At 39.0% G+C, this 19258-nt stretch overlaps 3 protein-coding genes and 1 long non-coding RNA gene across 7 annotated transcripts; 3 read left to right on the top strand and 1 right to left on the bottom strand.

The window, feature by feature from the left end:
- Positions 1–6764: 6764 nt before the first annotated feature.
- On the top strand, positions 6765–8739 carry LOC121802404 (ATP-dependent RNA helicase DBP4-like). The gene is made up of 5 exons (XM_042202075.1): positions 6765–6930; positions 7006–7058; positions 7747–7923; positions 8037–8111; positions 8349–8739. The coding sequence occupies exons 1-5, from the start codon at positions 6883–6885 to the stop codon at positions 8509–8511; spliced, it is 516 nt and encodes a 171-aa protein (XP_042058009.1). The 5' UTR covers positions 6765–6882; the 3' UTR covers positions 8512–8739.
- Positions 8740–8987: 248 nt separating this feature from the next.
- On the top strand, positions 8988–10543 carry LOC121802230 (protein JINGUBANG-like). Its single transcript, XM_042201851.1, has one exon. It carries the CDS (start codon positions 9269–9271, stop codon positions 10541–10543), a length of 1275 nt encoding a protein of 424 aa, XP_042057785.1. The 5' UTR covers positions 8988–9268.
- LOC121802229 (protein root UVB sensitive 4-like) lies at positions 10349–14382 on the bottom strand. 2 transcript variants are annotated; one of them, XM_042201850.1, is made up of 11 exons: positions 13685–14382; positions 13226–13372; positions 12957–13103; positions 12576–12638; positions 12412–12488; positions 12114–12219; positions 11560–11662; positions 11336–11484; positions 11152–11217; positions 10836–11045; positions 10349–10482 (listed from the first exon to the last, which is right to left on the bottom strand). In XM_042201850.1, the coding sequence occupies exons 1-11, from the start codon at positions 14171–14173 to the stop codon at positions 10468–10470; spliced, it is 1572 nt and encodes a 523-aa protein (XP_042057784.1). In that variant the 5' UTR covers positions 14174–14382; the 3' UTR covers positions 10349–10467. The 2 variants fall into 2 exon arrangements, with proteins under 2 accessions (XP_042057784.1, XP_042057783.1); XM_042201849.1 differs by lacking the exon at positions 10349–10482 and having other exon boundaries at positions 10618–11045.
- Positions 14383–17749: 3367 nt separating this feature from the next.
- LOC121803416 lies at positions 17750–19258 on the top strand. 3 transcript variants are annotated; one of them, XR_006050998.1, is made up of 4 exons: positions 17750–18318; positions 18425–18600; positions 18725–18878; positions 18969–19258. It is a non-coding gene; the product is annotated as an uncharacterized LOC121803416 (long non-coding RNA). The 3 variants fall into 3 exon arrangements; XR_006050999.1 differs by having other exon boundaries at positions 18406–18600; XR_006050997.1 differs by having other exon boundaries at positions 17750–18600.

Genomic DNA, 19258 nt, shown 5'->3' with positions numbered 1-19258 from the left:
CCTCACGAGGTATATAAACATAAGGATAGGTAGTTGTTGGCTTTGAACCCTCCATAGTCGACACCATCGGATACACAGACGGCTTAGTAGCGCGATGCTTTGAACTAATCCCCCACGGCGTGCACCGAGACAATGGTGTTAACGCTAAAACACCTCAACCTCATCCGTTCTCACGTTTTGTATCCATTGCGGTCTTGGATACCACTTTAGATTCATAAGTGCGTTTTATGAAGCGACCACACTTCGCATTTACATAGGTGATTCTTAGTCAAGTACCTTGCCATACTTGGTCTCTTTAAGAACTCCATCTCTTTGAGATCCTTAAGAACCATTAAAAGTCATAGACTTATCCTTTACCACTAGGCAAGTTCTCCAACACTCTATTGCTCTCTAGGGAATAGATATAGTTGAGTGTTCTCATGAACTCTCATAGCTTAGTTGTCCCTTTGAACCAAGTTCTTGGGATATCCAGTCATCATGGTTGGGTTACCACTATGATAGTTCTTTAGTTTGTGGATTTCAAACTCATTCCCTCTAGCAACGTATTCATTTGATCACGGTTTAACCCTTTGGTTAGCGGATCCGCTAGATTATCTATTGACTTCACATAGTCAATTGTAATCACGCCAGTTGTGATCAAGTGCCTCACGGTATTGTGTCGTCGACGTATATGTCGAGACTTACCGTTATAGAAGCCATTGTTTGCCTTCCAATAGCCGCTTGGCTATCGCAGTGGATCAACACTGGCGGCACTGGCTTAGACCAACATGGAATATCTTCAAGGAAGTTCTTAAGCCACTCGGCTTCCTCACCAGCCTTATCTAAGGTAATGAACTCCGATTCCATTGTTGATCGGGCTATACATGTCTGTTTTGTTGATTTCCACGATACAGCACCACCCCCAATAGTAAAGACGTATCCACTTATTGAAAATGAGTCTCTATTGTCGGATATCCAATTTGCATCACAGTACCCTTCAAGTACCGGGGGTATCTCGAGAAGTGTAGCCCATGATCTTGAGTATGTTTTAAATATCTCAAAACCCACACAAGAGCTCTCCAATGCTCTTTGCTTGGATTGCTCGTGTAACGACTCAACTTGTTCACGGCACAAGTAATGTCAGGTCAAGTGCAATTAGTCAAGTACATAATGCACCCGATGACCCGTGCATACTCTTCTTGTGCAACGAGCTCGCCTTTGTTCTTGCTCAAGTGAACGTCGAGTTCAATTGAAGTCTTAACCGGCGCGCCATCATAGGCTTTGAATTTATTCAATATCTTCTCAACATAATGAGATTGTGTTAAGATGATTCCATCAGACGTTCTTAGAATCTTCATTCCAAGAATTACATCGGCTAGATCCATGTCTTTCATGTCAAAGTTTCTCTTTAACATGACCTTTGTGTCGTTAATTACTTGAGTGTTGCTACCCAAGATTAACATATCATCAACGTATAGACACACTATAACGTGGCCGTTATTAGTGCTCTTGATGTAGACACATTTGTCGCACTCGTTGATTTTAAACCCATTTGATAACATCACATTATCAAACTTCAATTGCCATTGCAATGACGCTTGTTTCAATCCATAGAGGGATTTAACCATTTTGCATACCTTTTTCTCTTGTCCAGGTACTACAAACCCTTCGGGTTGTTCCATATAAATTTCATCTTCTAGTTCACCATTTAGAAACGAGGTCTTTACATCCATTTGATGAATCTCAAGATTGTGCAATGCATCAATAGCGAGAAGCACTCGGATAGATGTAATCCTTGTTACAGGTGAATAGGTATCGAAGAAGTCATGTCATTCCTTTTGTTTAAAACCCTTTGCTACTAGTCGGGCTTTTTACTTATCCACTGTTCCATCGGCCTTAAATTTCCTTTTAAGTACCCATTTGCAACCTAGAGGTTTCGCACCTCCAGGTAGATCTACAAACACCCAAGTGTGGTTTAGTAAAATTGAATCAATTTCACTTTGAACAGCTTCTCTCCAATGTAACCCGTCTGGGCCATCGAAGGCTACTTTTATAGATGTCGGTTCTTCATCTAACATAAAAGCAATGTAGTGAGGACCAAATGTTTTTGGTGTTCTGACCCTACTACCAAGCCTTAGTACTGTATCCTTTGGATCGGGCCTTGCACGCTTGCGCGATTCAGGTTCCTCGTCCGCTGATTTAGAACTAGTGGCTTCTACTTCAATTCCTGTCTCATAATTGGTTAAGACTTTTTCCTTGTCTTTGCAAGGAAATGTATTTTCTAGAAATACAGTATTCCTTGACTCAATTGTTGTTCCTACTGTAATAGTCGATATTTCAGACTTGTGAACAACAAATCGATATGTACTACTATTAAGTGCATATCCAATGAAGATGCAATCAACCGTTTTAGGTCCGATTGTAACTTCTTTGGGCGGAGGAACCATCACCTTTGCCAAACACCCCCACACTTTGATGTATTTGTAGAATGGCTTCCTTCCCTTCCACAACTCATAAGGAGCAACATCTTTTCCTTTGAGAGAGATTTTATTCAAGATATAGTTGGCTGTCAAAACAGTTTCCCCCCACATGTTATGTGGTAATCCTGAAGTCAGAAGCAGTCCATTCATCATCTTTTTTAGAGTTTGATTCTTGCGTTCTGCAACACCATTAGATTGTGGTGAATATGGTGTAGTCGTTTGATGGATTATACCACTTGCGTTGCATAATTCCTCAAACGGGGCTACACATTTGCCTCCTCTATCGCTTCGAATCGTTTTGATTTTACAACCAAGTTGATTCTCAACTTCGTTCTTATAATTTTTGAACGCTTCTATTGCTTCATCTTTACTTCTTAAAAGATAAATGTAACAATACCTTGTGCAATCATCTAGTGATAAAGTACTTTTTACCACCTCTAGTTTGCACCGTCTTTAAATTACATACGTCCGTGTGAATTAATTCAAGGGGTTTTGTGCTTCGTTCCACCGAGTGAAACGACAACTTAGTCATTTTTGCTTCAAGACAAATTTCACATTTATCGTGGGTATCCACTTCATTAGCCTTTAGTAAATCTAAATTCACTAATCTTTTAATGGCTTTTGAATTTACATATCTCAATCTACAATGCCACAAATTTGAACACTCAGTCAAGTAAGAGGAAGTAGATGCTTTATTATTAGCCAATGGCTTTGCAACACTGCGAGTTGCCACACTAAGTCTGAAAAGCCCGTCGGTTACATAACATTTTCCGAGGGATTTTCCAAACCTATACAATACAAACCTATCAGACTTAAATACAAGTTTAAACCCCTTATTAACTAGTATTGATCCTGACACTAGGTTCTTGCGGATGTCCGGGACATGCAGCACATCCTTCAGCGTTATTGTGACGCCAGACGTCATCATGAGGATCACATTTCCGATGCCAAGGACTTCGGAGGATGCTTGATTCCCCATGTTGATCTTCATCCCATCAATAGGACTGTAAGTTGAAAACTTACTCCTATCGGCACAAACATGAGCAGTTGCTCAGTGTTGATGTAAGCCTCCCTTGTTTTCAATCAAGTTGGCTTCTTCAGTGACCACAACAATGAGGTCGCTTTCATCCCAGTCTTTGAACTCCTTCTCAACGACGTGGGCTACCGGCTTCTTCTTCTTGCCGCGGCAGTCTTTGGCAAAGTGGCCAGTTTTGCCACATTTGAAGCATTCGCCTTCAAATTTCTTTGCAGGCTGCTTCCCTTTCCCTTTATCCTTTTGACTTGGGCGAGGACGTTTGTTGGAGGGACCGCCCCGCTCCAACAGATTGGCCTTGGCTTCAAGTGGGCTAAAGCCCTTAGCCTTTTGGTCGTTTTTGCGCACATCGGCCTCAATGCGCAATTTCACGATCAAGTCTTCGAGAGTCATCTGCTTTCGCTTGTGCTTGAGATAGCTCTTGAAGTCCTTCCAACTAGGAGGAAGCTTGTCAATGATCGCGCACCTGAAAAATTTTTCGGGCAAGGTCATCCCTTCAGCTACTAGTGCGTGGATGATCATTTGGAGCTTTTGAACTTGCTCCATGATGGGTCGAGAGTCGACCATCTTGTAGTCCATAAATTTGGATGCTACAACTTGTTCAGTACCTGCAACATTATCTATGCTGTACTTTCTTTCTAGGCTTTCCCACATCTCTTTTGATGTGGTTACAACGGAGTATACATTGTACAAACTATCATCTAAAGCACTTAGAATGAAATTTTTACAAAGGTAATCTCCTTTTCTCCAAGCTTCAGAGTCTGCCATGACTTCAAACCTAGTCTCTTGATCGCTTGGCGCGGGCAGCTCGTTTTCCGTGAGGAAGTTGGCGACGCCCAATGTTGTCAAGTAGAACAACATCTTTTGGTACCTCCTTTTGAAGTCGGATCCTCCAACAACGTGGTTGGGCATAGAGCCCCCACCATTCATGTTGGGCATGGAGCCCGCCATGGTCGTACCAGCCCCGAAGGAACTAGCACCAGCGTGAGACCCGAAGTCCCCAGCATTCGTGTGAGACCCGAAGGCCCCAACACTCGTGTGAGACCCGAAGGATCCGAAGGAACCAACACTTGATCCATTAAAGGATTCGAAGGAACCACTAAAAGTGGAACCAACTGATCCACTCGAGGTGGATCCACCAGTGGACCCAAGGGGGTTAACAAACTCCAAAGGGGTTGTTGATAAGATGGATAGCGCCCAGGAGTGGGCATCACCGTCGGAATCGACGATGTGTTGACCGGTGCAGTGGTCGACATGGTGGATGGAGATGCGGCGGCGGCGGTGGTAGCGACGGTGTTGGCATTGGTCGACATCTCCAATCAAAGGTATTTAAAGTTTCGAAAGTTTTAGTTCAGTTTAGGTCCGAAACCTTCAACGGCAAGTATATCTCGTCTTGCGATTGTTGGGGATAATGCTGGAATTACAAGAGATAAACAATACCGGGCGTAATACAACCCAAGAAGGAAGAAAGAACTAAAACTGAACATTATAATGAAATCGATACTGTAAAACCGTAAAAGCCTTTAGCCGAGTCGAGAAGTCCTCTTTCCGCAAGACGAGATACGCCCCGGTAATGCTCTCGGTTTGGCGTTGTCGTCCCTAAAGATAAAACGGCTACGTCTCTGGTTAAGCAGCACCGCAATCAACAGAGCTTCGACGAACTGGATGGAGGAGAGGGCAGAGCTTCGGAAAGAAAGACTATGCAGAGAGTATGATGCTTGTGAGTATGTTGTTCTGATTGTGCTCTATTACTAATGCAAGGAATGACTAGCCTATTTATAGGTTTGGTCCACTGCAGGGGTCAACTCAACCTTGATGGCTGTCATCATGGCTCATTATGGTGGGGCTGTAACCGCCGGCCGTTACGAGTTTGAAAGCTAGAGTGATCGACTTTGAATCTAGACGCTGTACACGCCCTAGTTCAACCGTCACATGTGGACTTCGACTTGATCAAGACGCTGATCAAGCCATCGCTCAAGGCGCATCATGTCGAGTTGATCAGGCTATTGAAGCCATCGCTCAAAGCGCAGCAGGCCGAGTTGATCAAACTGCTGAGCAAGGCTCAGCATGTCAAGTTGATCAGGCTGCTGCCCAAAACTTAGGTGGTCCAAAACATTAAGTCTGGATCCAGGGACAAGCCCAAGAACCAAGCCCAAAGACCACCCAAAGACAAATTGGCAAGATCCAAGACCAAGACCAAGACCAAGACCAAGGGCAAGGGCAAGGGCAAGGGCACGGGCACGGGCGCGAGTCCACGATAATTACTAAGTGTAATAAGTCACTTAATAAATACACATTTAAAGATGTGTCTCATCTCCTACGTGGGATAATTAACACTAGTACACTTTCAACTCCTAGTTTTATCAAAAGCTACAATGTGACCAACTTTAATCCACTATTTCTTACTCACCGGGAATCGGATTTAAGAAAGTGAATATACTATGGTCATCTACGCGGAACGTAGATCGACGCTATATCATTTAATTCTCCAAAATTAAATGTCTCGTCACATTTATTATTGGTCAAACTTCATAGACCGGACATCTTAAAACAAGATTCCAACAATATTCCCCACCAATGAAAAAACTCCGGCAAATAATATCATGATACAGATTTTTTTTCGTAATTTCTCGACAACTTCGAGAGTTTCAAGATTTTCAATCTTTGAGAATAGTTTTTGTTGAAGCATACCCTCCAAATTTATTCTTCAATCTATTAATATATACATAATTTTTTCATTGATGGGAGATAACAAACTCGGGGTAAAATTTGTGATATTATTTGTCAATTTCAAAGTTCTTGGAAAAAATCAAACTTTTTGAAAGTTTCATGATATTAGGCGTCAACATCCCTTAATATTAATAATATTAATAGGCAAATGGCAATCTAACAATCACTTGTTTTCGATTTTAATATTAAGAAAAATTAGTTTATATTAAATATTTTAATGTTAATTATCATTTTTTTACAAAAAAACAGTCTTATAATATCTGACCTAGTTCAATAATTTGGCACCCAATTATTGAACCATGTTAAATCTGAAAACAAATTTATTGGGTTTAACTGGAGAACAAATTGTATTATTAGATTAGATTAATAAAGAGCAGTAATATAAAACAAAAATAACTAGATAGCAAAGTATATAAATAAAATCAATATAGATATTCCAAACAAATGTTTACATACACACACACAAAATTCAATATGCGATTAAATTTTATACCATTAAGTCCCAGTAGCATTATTTTTAAGATTGGACTTCAACGGAATAAAAGCCAAATGCCAATAACTAGCGACTGACTGCCCGCATTTGTAAAACCCCTAAATCTAAAGCCCTAATTGTGACCATCTCAAACTTTCAAATTTCAATCACCGTCGTGCTTCAAAACTATGTCGGATTACGACTCCGATGCACCAGAGGAGTTCACCTCCGAGCAGGTTCGATTAATTCTCGTGCTATGAATCTTTCTTTTTAACCGGGATATTCGTTTATAATTTTTCTAAATTTTTTAGGGGATGCAACAAGATGAAGAGATAAGAAAAGTGCAAAAGGAAAATAAGGCCAGGTAATTTTACTTAAACTCACAGAGTTTTGGAATAAAATGCTATGTCTTTGCTGAAATTGTTTGTGCTCTTGTTCTAGGCAAGATTGATGTACATAAAGGCTCTACTTTGTTAATTATCTTTATCTTATCCAAAGTTTTACCCTGCTAAGAAGACACTGAGAATTGAAATTTAGTTGAATGAGCTCTTAACTTGGGGACGACAAGGTTTACCCCAGGTTGACATATATTTATGTATTTTTTGTGTTTTAACTACTCTGATTGACGATATGTTTTTGTCTTCTCTGGTTGTACATGTGAGTTATTGTTGTTCTTGATAGCCATTTCGAATGAATAATGTTGGCGAAGAAGATTCAAAATTTACATACCCTGTCTAAATAAGATTATTTCAGATGGTTTAAGTATTAGGTGTTCCTCGTCGTTTCTTGCTTGTTGTACCATCAGCAACTTTTAATGCTTGGTTCTTGGCTTCCAGTTTTGTTGAAGATATTGCTTGTAGCCGAAGTATATAGATTTTTTTCAAAGTTTAAGCTATGTAATAATGCCCCAATCTTTGAGAATTGTATAGTATGGATTGCACTTGCTCATATGCTTACATAAGAGTAACAATTAATGTACTTAAATGTCTATGAAATGGGGCAATGCTATATGATCTTTAGTAGTGCTGTTAACAAAAGGTGAACCCTGGCAGGGTAGTGCGTGAAGGGAAAGAACGTCGCAGACAGTGGGCACAAAACTTGACCCCACGGTCATTGCCCAAAAAAGATATCACCGAACATGAGATGGAAAATGAAACAAGGGAAGAGCATCTAGTTAACGAAGGAATGCTACCAGATAACATTGTCAAACTTCTTGCAGAGCGTGAGAAGTAAGTCTTCTTACCTTGTATAAAGTCGTTGTAGTCTTCCTTGCATTTTATATGCCATCGTATGTTGTTGTGATCTCACAAGATCCTAACCTAGTCAAATATGTTGTGTGCAGAAAAGTTTTCTCATCGGACTCTGAGGATGAGAAAGTTGAGAAGAAGTCAAAGAGAAGAAAGACGAGAAAATCTGGGTTAGTGATGACACTTTTTCCTGGTCTCTGTCACCTCTCTCCCTATACCTCCTATAGCATGTATTTCATAGAAAATGTGGCTATTGTTTAGACCCCAACCTAACTTCTTCACCGTGCCCCCCTTCAACACACAGTTAGTAACAAATGAGCTCACCATTCTTACCTCAGCATAAAAACCAGAAATTTGTGATTATGCCTACCTCAGTTTTTTGTATATTTTGTCTCTATCTTTGACAGGTTAGAACCTGTTATATTGAAGGACATACCAGCTGCGCAATGTGTAGAAAGCTCACTGGAATTCTTAAAGAAAAGAAAAATGCAGGTTTCAAGATCATCTGCAGTTTTGAACAATTCAAACCAAGCATTGCGCCTCCTGTCAAAGTCTGGCTTACTAAAGTGAAGATCGTTGCTGCAAATCGGGCTAGTCAATAGCGCTTTTTTTGCTACAGAAAACTGTGCTTGAGAGAAAATTTAGTAGACATTATATTTGTTGTTATAAATGAATTACTTGCTCCATTCATAATGTATATTGGTGAATAGATTCTTAATAGATTCAGTGTATTCGACCAATGCTTGGAGGAATCGTATACTAACTTCTCTAAATGAATACATTTTGTAAGTTACTTCACATCACAGAATTGTTTCATCAAATATTTCGTGCTTTTGTATGTTGTTTTCGGCCGTTCAGGTTGAATTTTAGTCGGAGAATGTATGGCTATAGTAATTATTTGTGGACGGCTTACTATCGACCATTGATATATTGCACAAAGAATCAGCCGGCAGCAAGGCTTTCTCTCATCATTTAATCCGGTTGAAATGTACAGCTTTTCATGAAAGTTTTATAAATAACTCACTTATATATCAATGGCACAAAAATTGAACATAATTTGATAATTATCTTGCCCCTTAACCCATTATTCGTTATTCTTGCAACTTTAGTAACGAGATGAAAAACAATATAAAACCGATAGAAACAGGCAGGCCTATTTTAGGATGAATATAGTGAGATTTGGAGGTTGAGAGAGATCACAATTTGCAAAGAGAAGATATCCTAATGGTCGTGGTTGTAGGTCGATAGCAGCCATCCCCTCCATTTCCTCTCTCTAGAATCGAATGTTAATGCAATAAGCAGCAAACATCCGAGAGGGAGAGCCCTTATGATGAACAACTCAGATTCCAGCCCCCACAAAAGGGCAACATTCTCCAGCTGGCTCCATTCGGATCCCTTCCTCTTCCGGGGGGCGGGGCAGAGAAGCTTCCGCTACCTCCCCGCCCCCTCCTTGGAATCTCATCATCACACGCGTCTGCTCGGCTCCCTCATCCGTAAAGAGGGCCACATTTACTCCCTTGCTGCCTCTGGCGACCTCCTCTACACGGGCTCCGAGAGCAAGAGCATCCGGGTCTGGAAGAATCAGAAGGAATTCTCCGGCTTCAAATCCAACTCCGGCCTCGTTAAGGCCATCATCATCTCCGGAGAACGGATCTTCTCCGGTCACCAGGACGGCAAGATCCGAATCTGGAAGGCATCGCGCAAGGATCCCACATTCCACAAGCGCGTGGGCACAATGCCGACCTTGCGATCGATGATCAAGATCTCCTTCAATCCCAGCAACCACGTTCGAAAAGCGCACACCGACGCCATCTCATGCCTCAGCCTGAGCGAGGACAAATCCCTGCTCTACTCCGCCTCCTGGGATAAGACCTTCAAGGTATGGAGGATCTCCGACTCCAAATGCCTCGAGTCCGTCACGGCGCATGATGACGCCGTGAACGCCCTCGTTACCGCATGCGACGGCTTCGTGTTCACGGGGTCGGCGGACGGCACTGTTAAGGTGTGGCGGAGGCAGGTGGTGGGGCTGAAGACGAAGCATTTCCTGACACAGACGCTGCTGAATCTGGACTGCGCCGTGACGGCACTGACCGTGGACCCCTCCGGCAGGTTCCTCTACTGCGGGTCGTCGGACGGCTTCGTGAACTACTGGGAGTGCGGGACTTTTTTATGCCACGGCGGGGTGCTGCGGGGCCACAAGCTGGCGGTGCTGTGCCTGGCGACGGTGGGGAAGTTGGTGCTGAGCGGGTCGGCGGACACCAATGTGTGTGTGTGGAGGAGGGACGGTGGGGAGCACGTATGCCTGTCAGTGCTGACGGGGCACAGCGGGCCTGTCAAGTGTCTGGCGGCCGAGGAGGAAGATACAGAAGACGAGACGGGAGCCTACTGGCGCATTGGCGGCGGAAGGAACTATATCTTGTATAGCGGCAGCAGTGATAAGTCAGTCAAGATATGGAAGGTGACGCAGGCGCCACGAGCCCCACCGCGCCTGCCCTCTCGGCCCTACCGCAAGATGGCAGACTTTCTCTACGGAGCTTCCACCTGCAAGATTGCTGCGGCTGAGCAGGATCATGCACGTCCTATGTTTAATCAGGCTTCATGAAATTCTCTACAGGATTATTTGGGACCTTTTTCACCTTCACTATTTTAGTATTATACATGACATGAGAGGACATATAAAACGATGATGTAAAGGTATATTCTACTTTGGTATGTGAAAAGTTTGTTCAACATTTCTGGAGAGGAAGTGTATGATTTATCTTTATCAACACATCCAATCATAGGAATTTGTATTTGTGAGGAGGGAAAATAAACTAAGTTTCCTATTCCCCTTATCACTGTGTGAGAAGCACCGAAAATAACATATCTCAATCAGCCAGAAAACTATATCTTGCCTGCTCCCGAGCGCTGAGAAGAACATTTCTGCACGCCCATCCCAGTCCCAACATCTTCTCCACCATATCACTAACATCCGCTTCTGCACGTTTCTTGCTCTCTCTCATTAGTGTAAGCCATTCATACGCTGAATCTGACAAATCACAAGTTTCTAAAACGTTTTCCCATTCGGACATATCCACTAGGAGACCCTCCCGAATGTAACAAGCCTATAGCACCATTAAAAAGATGTTAACTAATTGATGGAAATTTGCATATCCACTTTTATACAAGATATAAATTGTCAGAAATTTGATTAGTAGAAAGACGGTTCACCTGCAGTAATCCTGTTATCATATCTGTAGTTTGAGCCCCTTCCCGCATAGATAGAAGAATTCCATGCTGCAAATAGATGAGCACAATTTAGCATTACAAGAGTCAAGTAAAGAAAATTGGCATGTAGCAGAATTCGAGAGATAAACATGACAGCATAAGAGCCAGAGCCATCTAAAATACGCACATCCTTTAGTCTGGATCCTCTGCTGTGGTTCTCCAGGCAAACAAAGTAGAAATCTTTATCTTTTAAAGATCGTAATGTCATCAGCGATAGCCTTGGTATTTTCCTCTTGGGATTTAAGCAACCAACTCTAATAGGCAGCAGCTCCCTGCCTGATCGGAATGTCACTTAGAAGGCAGCAAAAAAAAAGCAAGATCATATATTGTAACTAATGCAGAAAAGTGTACCTTTGCTTGATAAGATATTAATGCCTTCCCTTTCACTCACTTCAGCTGGCGAAGGGATATATCTATGCTGAATCCAGATGTTTATTATCAACTCAAGCCTATCCTACAATATAGAATGTACTAAGAAATCTTGCAAAAATAACATTTGACAAGGTTAGGATGGTTTCTTAAACATTCTAGAAACACAAAAAAGTAATGCACAAAGTTTTTTGTCTCATGCCCTAATTCTGTTGAGGTAGATTATAGAATGCAATGTTCTACAACATACTTTTTTTCCAAATGGAAAACGTAATAGGTTAAGGTAAAGAACTAAAAACCAGCATGTAATTAAATCAGTCTTAGCTCATGAAATATCACATGCTTTAGAAAGTACAATAAAGACAAGAGATTACATAAATGGATAAAGAATATCCCTTTTCACCTTAAAATACAGAGGAGAGAGCATTGCAGAAAATGTATAAGTAAGAATGATACAATATGAGAACTCCAACAACCTTCAGATCAAGTAAAATTGGTAAGTAGATATTCATGCAGTAATCAATATAAGGACTAACCTTGGTCAATGTTTGCAGATGAACATGTTTCAGCGATTGGTAAATCCCAAAAAGGTCAATGGTGGAGAAGATAGGATACACAACAAATGGTAGAGCTGCCAACAATCTTTAACGTAGGGAGATTAGAACCAGAAAGCAAGTCAGATTTTTCAATCAAAACAAAGAAAGGAAAGTACATAAACGCATACACATACTGTACAGATCAAGTTAATTTTACAATAATATAAATACAAATACATTAATTGTACTAATTCATAAAATACAACAAAGTAACAGAAGATGAGGATCGAGCACCAACCTCTGATTGTTTCTGAACAAAATGTTGAAGGTTGCAGCAAGCAGAAGGCCGACATTATCAAAGCAGACTGTTTGAATCTGAAGTGCAAACAAGAATCAGATTTCTCCATATTAAGTGAATAAATTAAAGATATTTTTATATCTTTCAGATTAACCAAAGCTTACCTGGGACTTTGCAGAAACTTCACCAAGATTGTCTGAGATGGCAAAGCTTCTGTGAACAGCAGTCTGACAACACAATACACTGTGTCACCATGTAGAAAACTAGGTGGGATGAACATGGTTGGCATATGATATTATGGAATTAGATTAACTGAAGCATATAATCATCAAGTATAAACATGAAGACACTAACACTATAGAGAACTCAACTTGTTTAGGAAGATATATGCCTCGTTTTAATTTATAATGCTTTCCAACTAAAGGATAAGTTCATACTTCATAGGCAAGGGGCAATCATAATGCTTCTTGAGTAGTCAGTCACGGCTACATCCAATTTTGACAACAATATTGAATTTATAATGAAAGCAGCAACGCATAACTTACACCAGTTGATAAGTAGCAAGCCAGGCTTATTTGCTTAGCAATATTGGCTATCGTTGCAAGAAGAAGAAAGTGTGCAGGGTAGGCAGGAGTCAGCAACTCAACACCAATGCTCAGGCTAAACAGAATAGAAGTTGAGAACCTAACTCTCTTTAGGCAAAAACAAAAGCAACAGAATCAGCAAAATTAATTGAAGATAAGTAAGATTACTCAATATAGAGAAAAAAGGCTTTCAATAATTTACACAATGACTACCAAGTGAGAATATATACCTTGAGATTAGTATCAAAATCTGAAGCAAGGCTAGCAGTGTAAATGCACCTACTAAGCCGCCCAAGGCCATCCTTCAAAACCCAATTTAGGGCTGCAGCTGATGGCAGTGAGCGAGAATAACCCATACCAATTGCCCGAAACATCGCCTAATAAGACCATTCAGATATCACAGTTTCCTTAGTCAATATAAACAGTGATTTTTCACACCAATACACATTCACACATGCACAATCGCAAGCATACAATTAATCAGTCTCAAACTTAATCCAGGAACATATAAATTCAAACGCTCTAAGTTAAAATTACAAGAAAAAATAAACTGTTACGTTGAAATAATGATTCATATTTAATCCAAAGGATGAAAGAATTTCAAATCAACAGCTAGTGCCGAGGCTAAATTGTAAAACAACACTAATCAGAAGATACAATAAACGAAGAAATGCAAAAATAAGTACTACCTGAGTAGCAAGAACTTGCAAAGCAGAGCTGAAAACTCTATGCAAGAATTTCCACTTCACATACTCCATGTAGTTCTCATTCACTTCCCTAGGAAGAAAAAAGTTCCTAATCGCAACCCCACAAACTCTGCCCACTTTCTTCATCCCATCTTCGAAACTCGAAAAATTCCATATAGAAAACTGGCTAACTCCGCCAACAGAGACTAATTGCATCTCATTTCCATCCCAAAAGTACCTCAAAATCGTCCCTGAGCGGTGAACGACGACAGGAAGGTCGAATTTTTTAGGGGATTCTTGGCCGAAGTGAAGGGGTTTTATCTTTTCTTCATCTTGATATTCATGGTTGAATTTGAATGGGATGCTTGATGGTTTTGAGACAGCCAAGGGTTTAAGAGAGGTTTTTGGGTCAACGGGTTTTGCAGGTTTGATGGGGTCATATCTTATGCAATAAAGTTGTGAATTTGTATGTGCGTGTAACGTTACATTCATCACTATAAAATGGTACGAATTCTCAGAAACAGAGTATGTTTATTTGATGTAGATGGAGAACGGCGGAATGGGGGGGTTTTCAACTTTAGGGATTTGAGGGAGTGAGGATTAGCATATAAAAGTGTCTAAAATAGAATTTGATGATCACAGCTTACCTGTTTGCTGCTGCTGTGAAGGCAGGCGGCAAGTTGATTCTATTTTAAGATTTTTTTTTCATGCTGTTTAGATTGAACCAAAATATCAGCAGTATTTATTCTCTGGCATATCAGTATTTTTAATTTCAGTCATAAAAATCCGGAAAAAAAAAACTCACGGTGCAGTGCAATAGACCGCCGCGGCCCATACCCCACCTCCCCTTCCTCACAGCAAACGCGGCTCGCACCTTTCCTTCCCGCCCCGCCGCGCCGCCCTCGTCCACAGCAATAGAGCGCCGCCGCGGCCTTACTATTGTGGACACTCTTACACCAAATTTAAACTCATTTTTGAGTATGGGTTACACCAAAAAGCAATGTTTTAAAAATCGGACCGGACCGGCCGGTTCGACCGGTTCAACCGCGAACCGGTAGGTGGTCCGGCCCGGTTAGCACTATAAAACCTGTTACATGTTCAACCGCCATGAACCGTCGAAACCGGCCGGTCGGACCGGTCTGGCCGGGAACCGGAAACCGGTTCAAATGCTTTTCAAAATTTTTTTCTAAAATATTGGCTTTGATAGGGGTCGAACTCAAGACCTCCCGGTAAACTTACCAACAATTCTACCACTACACCACAAGGACTTCTTGGTAGTAATATGAACATAAATTATTTTTATTTGTTAAACACGAAATATTTATCTATATAAACTAATAATTCGTGTTTAATATGTATATTAAGAATATGTGATTAATTATATTAAAAGTTTACTACTATTTGATTATATACTAGGAGTATTTACTAAATATATGTTTTTAATTTATGTTTATTCATATATCTTTGTGTATAATATTATTTTGCCGCATTACTTTTTGTAAATAACACTATGAACTTATTTATTTTTATACATAAATATTACATTTTTTATTTACAATAACTTACTACTAGTATAATTTATATATTTAATTATATTTGTTGATAAAAAATTAATAAAATTCTATCATTCACTAAAAATATATTCTTTTTAATTTTATATTCTTTTAAGATAATTCATTTTAATTTTATATATTCTTTTAAGAAATTGTTAATTTTAATAAATTTCTTATATTTTAATTATACTTTTACAATCACTAATGTTTTATAATATAGGAGTTTATAATTATACATAGAGTTTAATACTAGTTTTTAATATTGTGTATTATAATTTATTATTGTATTTAAACTTAACGTCATTAAATATTCTAATATACTAGTACAAGACTTGTTTTCTATAATAATACTATTAAATGTATAATACTTTAATATTTATTGATAAAACATTTGATTAAATTTTATTATTTACTACTAAATAAATAAATATATATATATATATATATATAAACAATATTCCGGTTCAACCAATGGTTCGACCAGTGAACCGGTTGAACCAGTGAACCAGTAATGACGCCGGTTCGCTTGCCGGTCCGGTTTTTAAAACATTGCCAAAAAGTAATTCTACTTCAATTATTTACTCCAAACTCAAACCCAAAAGAATTTTTAATATTTACCTACTACCTTTTATATTTCTTCAAATATACCTACATACTTATTTAAATTACATAGTAATCCCATATTATTTTATCAATAATTTATATAAATTAAATAATTATACAAAATTTTCTTATTAATATATAAATTTTCTTATTAAATATACTTTATATTCAAAAAAATTCCACTACTTTTAAAATTAAAATACACCATACGTACTATAATAAAATTCAAATATAAATTGAAACACATGTAAAGATATCACAATTACATAAAACATATCACAATTACATAAAACATATCACAGTAACATAAAAAAATAGCTAAAATTCAAGACTCAAATTTGTGTATTGTTCCCACAAATGATTAACTAGTGCATTTCGAAGTTCCAAATGAACAATTCTATTTCTTATTGCGTCATATCGGGTCATGTAATCTTGAAATCGAACATCTTCATTTGCTAATTCGTATTTTAGTTATTCAATTATGTGTAAACAGATTACCTAGTACAATGCTAACCTCATTAACACTATGGGCAAAAGATGGCCGGCTAGTTCAACTATCTCAAAATAATACTCTAGTAATTAGGACTATTATGCAATATTTCAAAAAAATTTGTAGATACTCAATTTTGGTGTTGTTTCATTAAAAAACCCTAAAATAAGTTTGGATATGGTGTATGGTTGGAGCACTTTTTTATATAAAAAATGGGATTTGGTGCATAGTTGGAGGTGGTAAATACTTGTCTCCTCCATAAAAAATACTAGTAGCAGTTACTCCTTCCATCTCATTATAAGTGATGGATTTCTTTTGGGTATGAGATTTAAGAAAATGATATATTGAATTAAAGGAGATAGAATAAAGTATGAGAGGAGAAAAAGTATGAGAGAGGGAATAAAGTAAGAGAGAGTTAAAGTTTTATTTTTAATTAAAAAAGAAATTGATCACTTGTGGTGAGACAATCCAAAATGAAAAGTTGATCATTTGTGGTGGGACGGAGGGAGTATGTTTTTTCATTTTTCACCTTCGATAAATGAGACTTTTTTTTCTACTTTCTCTTTTACTTTATTAATTTCTCATTAAAATCGATATCCGGTCCACAAATGGGATTATTTTTATAAATGAAAAGAGTATTAATTTTTTTTCTCTTGTGAATCTCTTTTTCTACTAACAACATTTCAATCATTTTTTTCTCTCTATTTTTTTTCTTACTTTATGGACTTTCAATAAAACTTGTGCGGTCTATTTTGTTTGGATGGAGGTAAACCTACACACGGTTCAAAAACCGCCGGTTACGGTTCAGAACAGGCGGTTCACGGTTTACGAACTTTCAATAAAACTTGTGTTGTCTATTGAGACCTTATTGTAATGTTTAACAAATATAAACATAATTGATGATAACTTAGACTTTTTACTGTTACATGGTACGGGTGGAGGAGGGGGATGGATGTCTTCATTATAAGAAGAAGACATTGAAATTGAAGTATGAGAATTAGAGTAGAAAATAGAGATTGCAAAGAGAAATAATTGTCAACACAAGAATGAGGTGAGTAGAAATGATGGGGAAGTGGGTATTTATAGGAGGAAAATTGGGAAAAATCTTTTTAAAAAAATTGCAATTTGAAATTTTGGCCGGTTTACCGCCGGAACCGACGATTTCTTACCACTTTTATGCAACACTACACTTGAAAAACCTACACCCTAGCCTGAGACCTACTTTGAACCGTTGAACCGACGGTTCAAATCGGCGAACCGCCGATTTCGGTTTCTCAAATTCTTGAACCTGAACCGAATTGTCCGACGGTTCGGAACCGCCGCGCCAGTTCTAGTTCCGGGTTATTAACCGCCGGTTCGGTTTGGTTTGTGCAGGTCTAGATGGAGGTGTAACCGGTATCGGAACAGTCAGTTTCGGTTATGAAAAAATCCAAACCCTAACCGGTCGGCACGCTTCCGGTTCAAAATAGTAAGAGTTTTGTGACGGTTCAGGTGGTTCTAGGCAAATTACAATCCGAAGAGTCCACAGCTGGCTGCCTCCCTCCCCAGTCCCCACCATCACTAATCCGAAGAGATGGCCTTTACCCTCCTCCCCTCCTTGGTAATCAGCTTCTATTACACGTACCTGTTCTGTTGATTGTTCAAAATTTTAGTTGCTGCCTTTTGATTTCATGTAATTTTAAAAATATTATATGTACCTGAGCTACACTGCAGAACATATTTGTTACAAGAAGATAACTTGAAACTTAATAATGAACACTTGTATGCATGAAAAGAAAGGAAGATGATCAATAATGATTTAACAGGAGGTAGTTAAATGCCAAGTGATCAACACCATTTACATTCAGTCAATGAAATGTATATTTCCTTGAATCAATATTCCTTTAGCTCTCTACCGACTGAACTCTTGATGGCGTTCCCACCCCACCGGCAATCCTCTCCCCTGCCTCACCAAAGCCTTCCAGTTTTTTACTGTAAACCAGTCATCAAAGGTATGCCTACTAACGTGTTTTAAACTCCCTATTGAATGCATGAAGTTGTGCTGGATTCATACTAGTATATTTTTAATCCACTGTTAGGTCTTTCTAATAAATGCAGCCAACCAACCAAATGCATCATCAAGGATACCTCTACCTCTTTACAAATGCAACCTATCTTACCACTTGCACCTAATGACTATGTGGAGTTTGGATACCCTGGGCTGGGTACATTGATGATTTTTGGCAATCCATGAATGTTCTCCCTACTCCGGTGACATCATCTTTCGATACAAGGTAGTTTTGTATCTTATAGTAGTTTTTTTTTATACAAACCTGATTTGCTATTCTGTATTAATAACTTGACTCTGAGGTTTATTGTGATCATATATGAATTAGATTGCATGTTTGTATCTATCAGGGTTGGAGACTGGGGAAGCAGAAAAATGGTTGCGCGAGTGAGGGAGTACACTACTCACGACCCTAGGCGTCCACTACTTGTTAATTCGAAAACGTAGAATAGATAGCTGCATTCCAAAGAGGCTGCTTTCCTTATCAAGTTTGTAGATGATCAGGTGAATCATTTATACAGCTTCACCTCAGCAATAGAATAAAATGATGCCATATTTAACTTAAACTTTTTCCTTGCACTCCCTTGCCTTCAGATGTGAAAGTCTTACTATGCGCCATCGCCATCGCCATGCGTTGGACGTTGGAAAGGGGCTTTTTCTCGATTAAGCGAATCATGGAGGGGTCGCATGGCGCATGGTTGGTGTGGTGGTCTCTTCTTTTTTTGTGACATTGCTAGCAGGGAAATTATAAAGTAGCTTCTCTTTTATACACTTGAAATTAGCAATGCTCATTGACCTACCTGTATAAAGCTCATCATAATCATGTGCAGTTTTTCTTTACATTCCATTATTCCATAAATATTGCAATAAAATTGGACTTCTAA

The sequence above is a fragment of the Salvia splendens genome, chromosome 5 (assembly GCF_004379255.2).
Source record: "Salvia splendens isolate huo1 chromosome 5, SspV2, whole genome shotgun sequence".
In the NCBI taxonomy this organism is placed as follows: Eukaryota; Viridiplantae; Streptophyta; class Magnoliopsida; order Lamiales; family Lamiaceae; genus Salvia; species Salvia splendens.
Note: the sequence above shows the minus strand (reverse complement) of the source record. Positions and strands in the feature narration are given on the sequence as shown.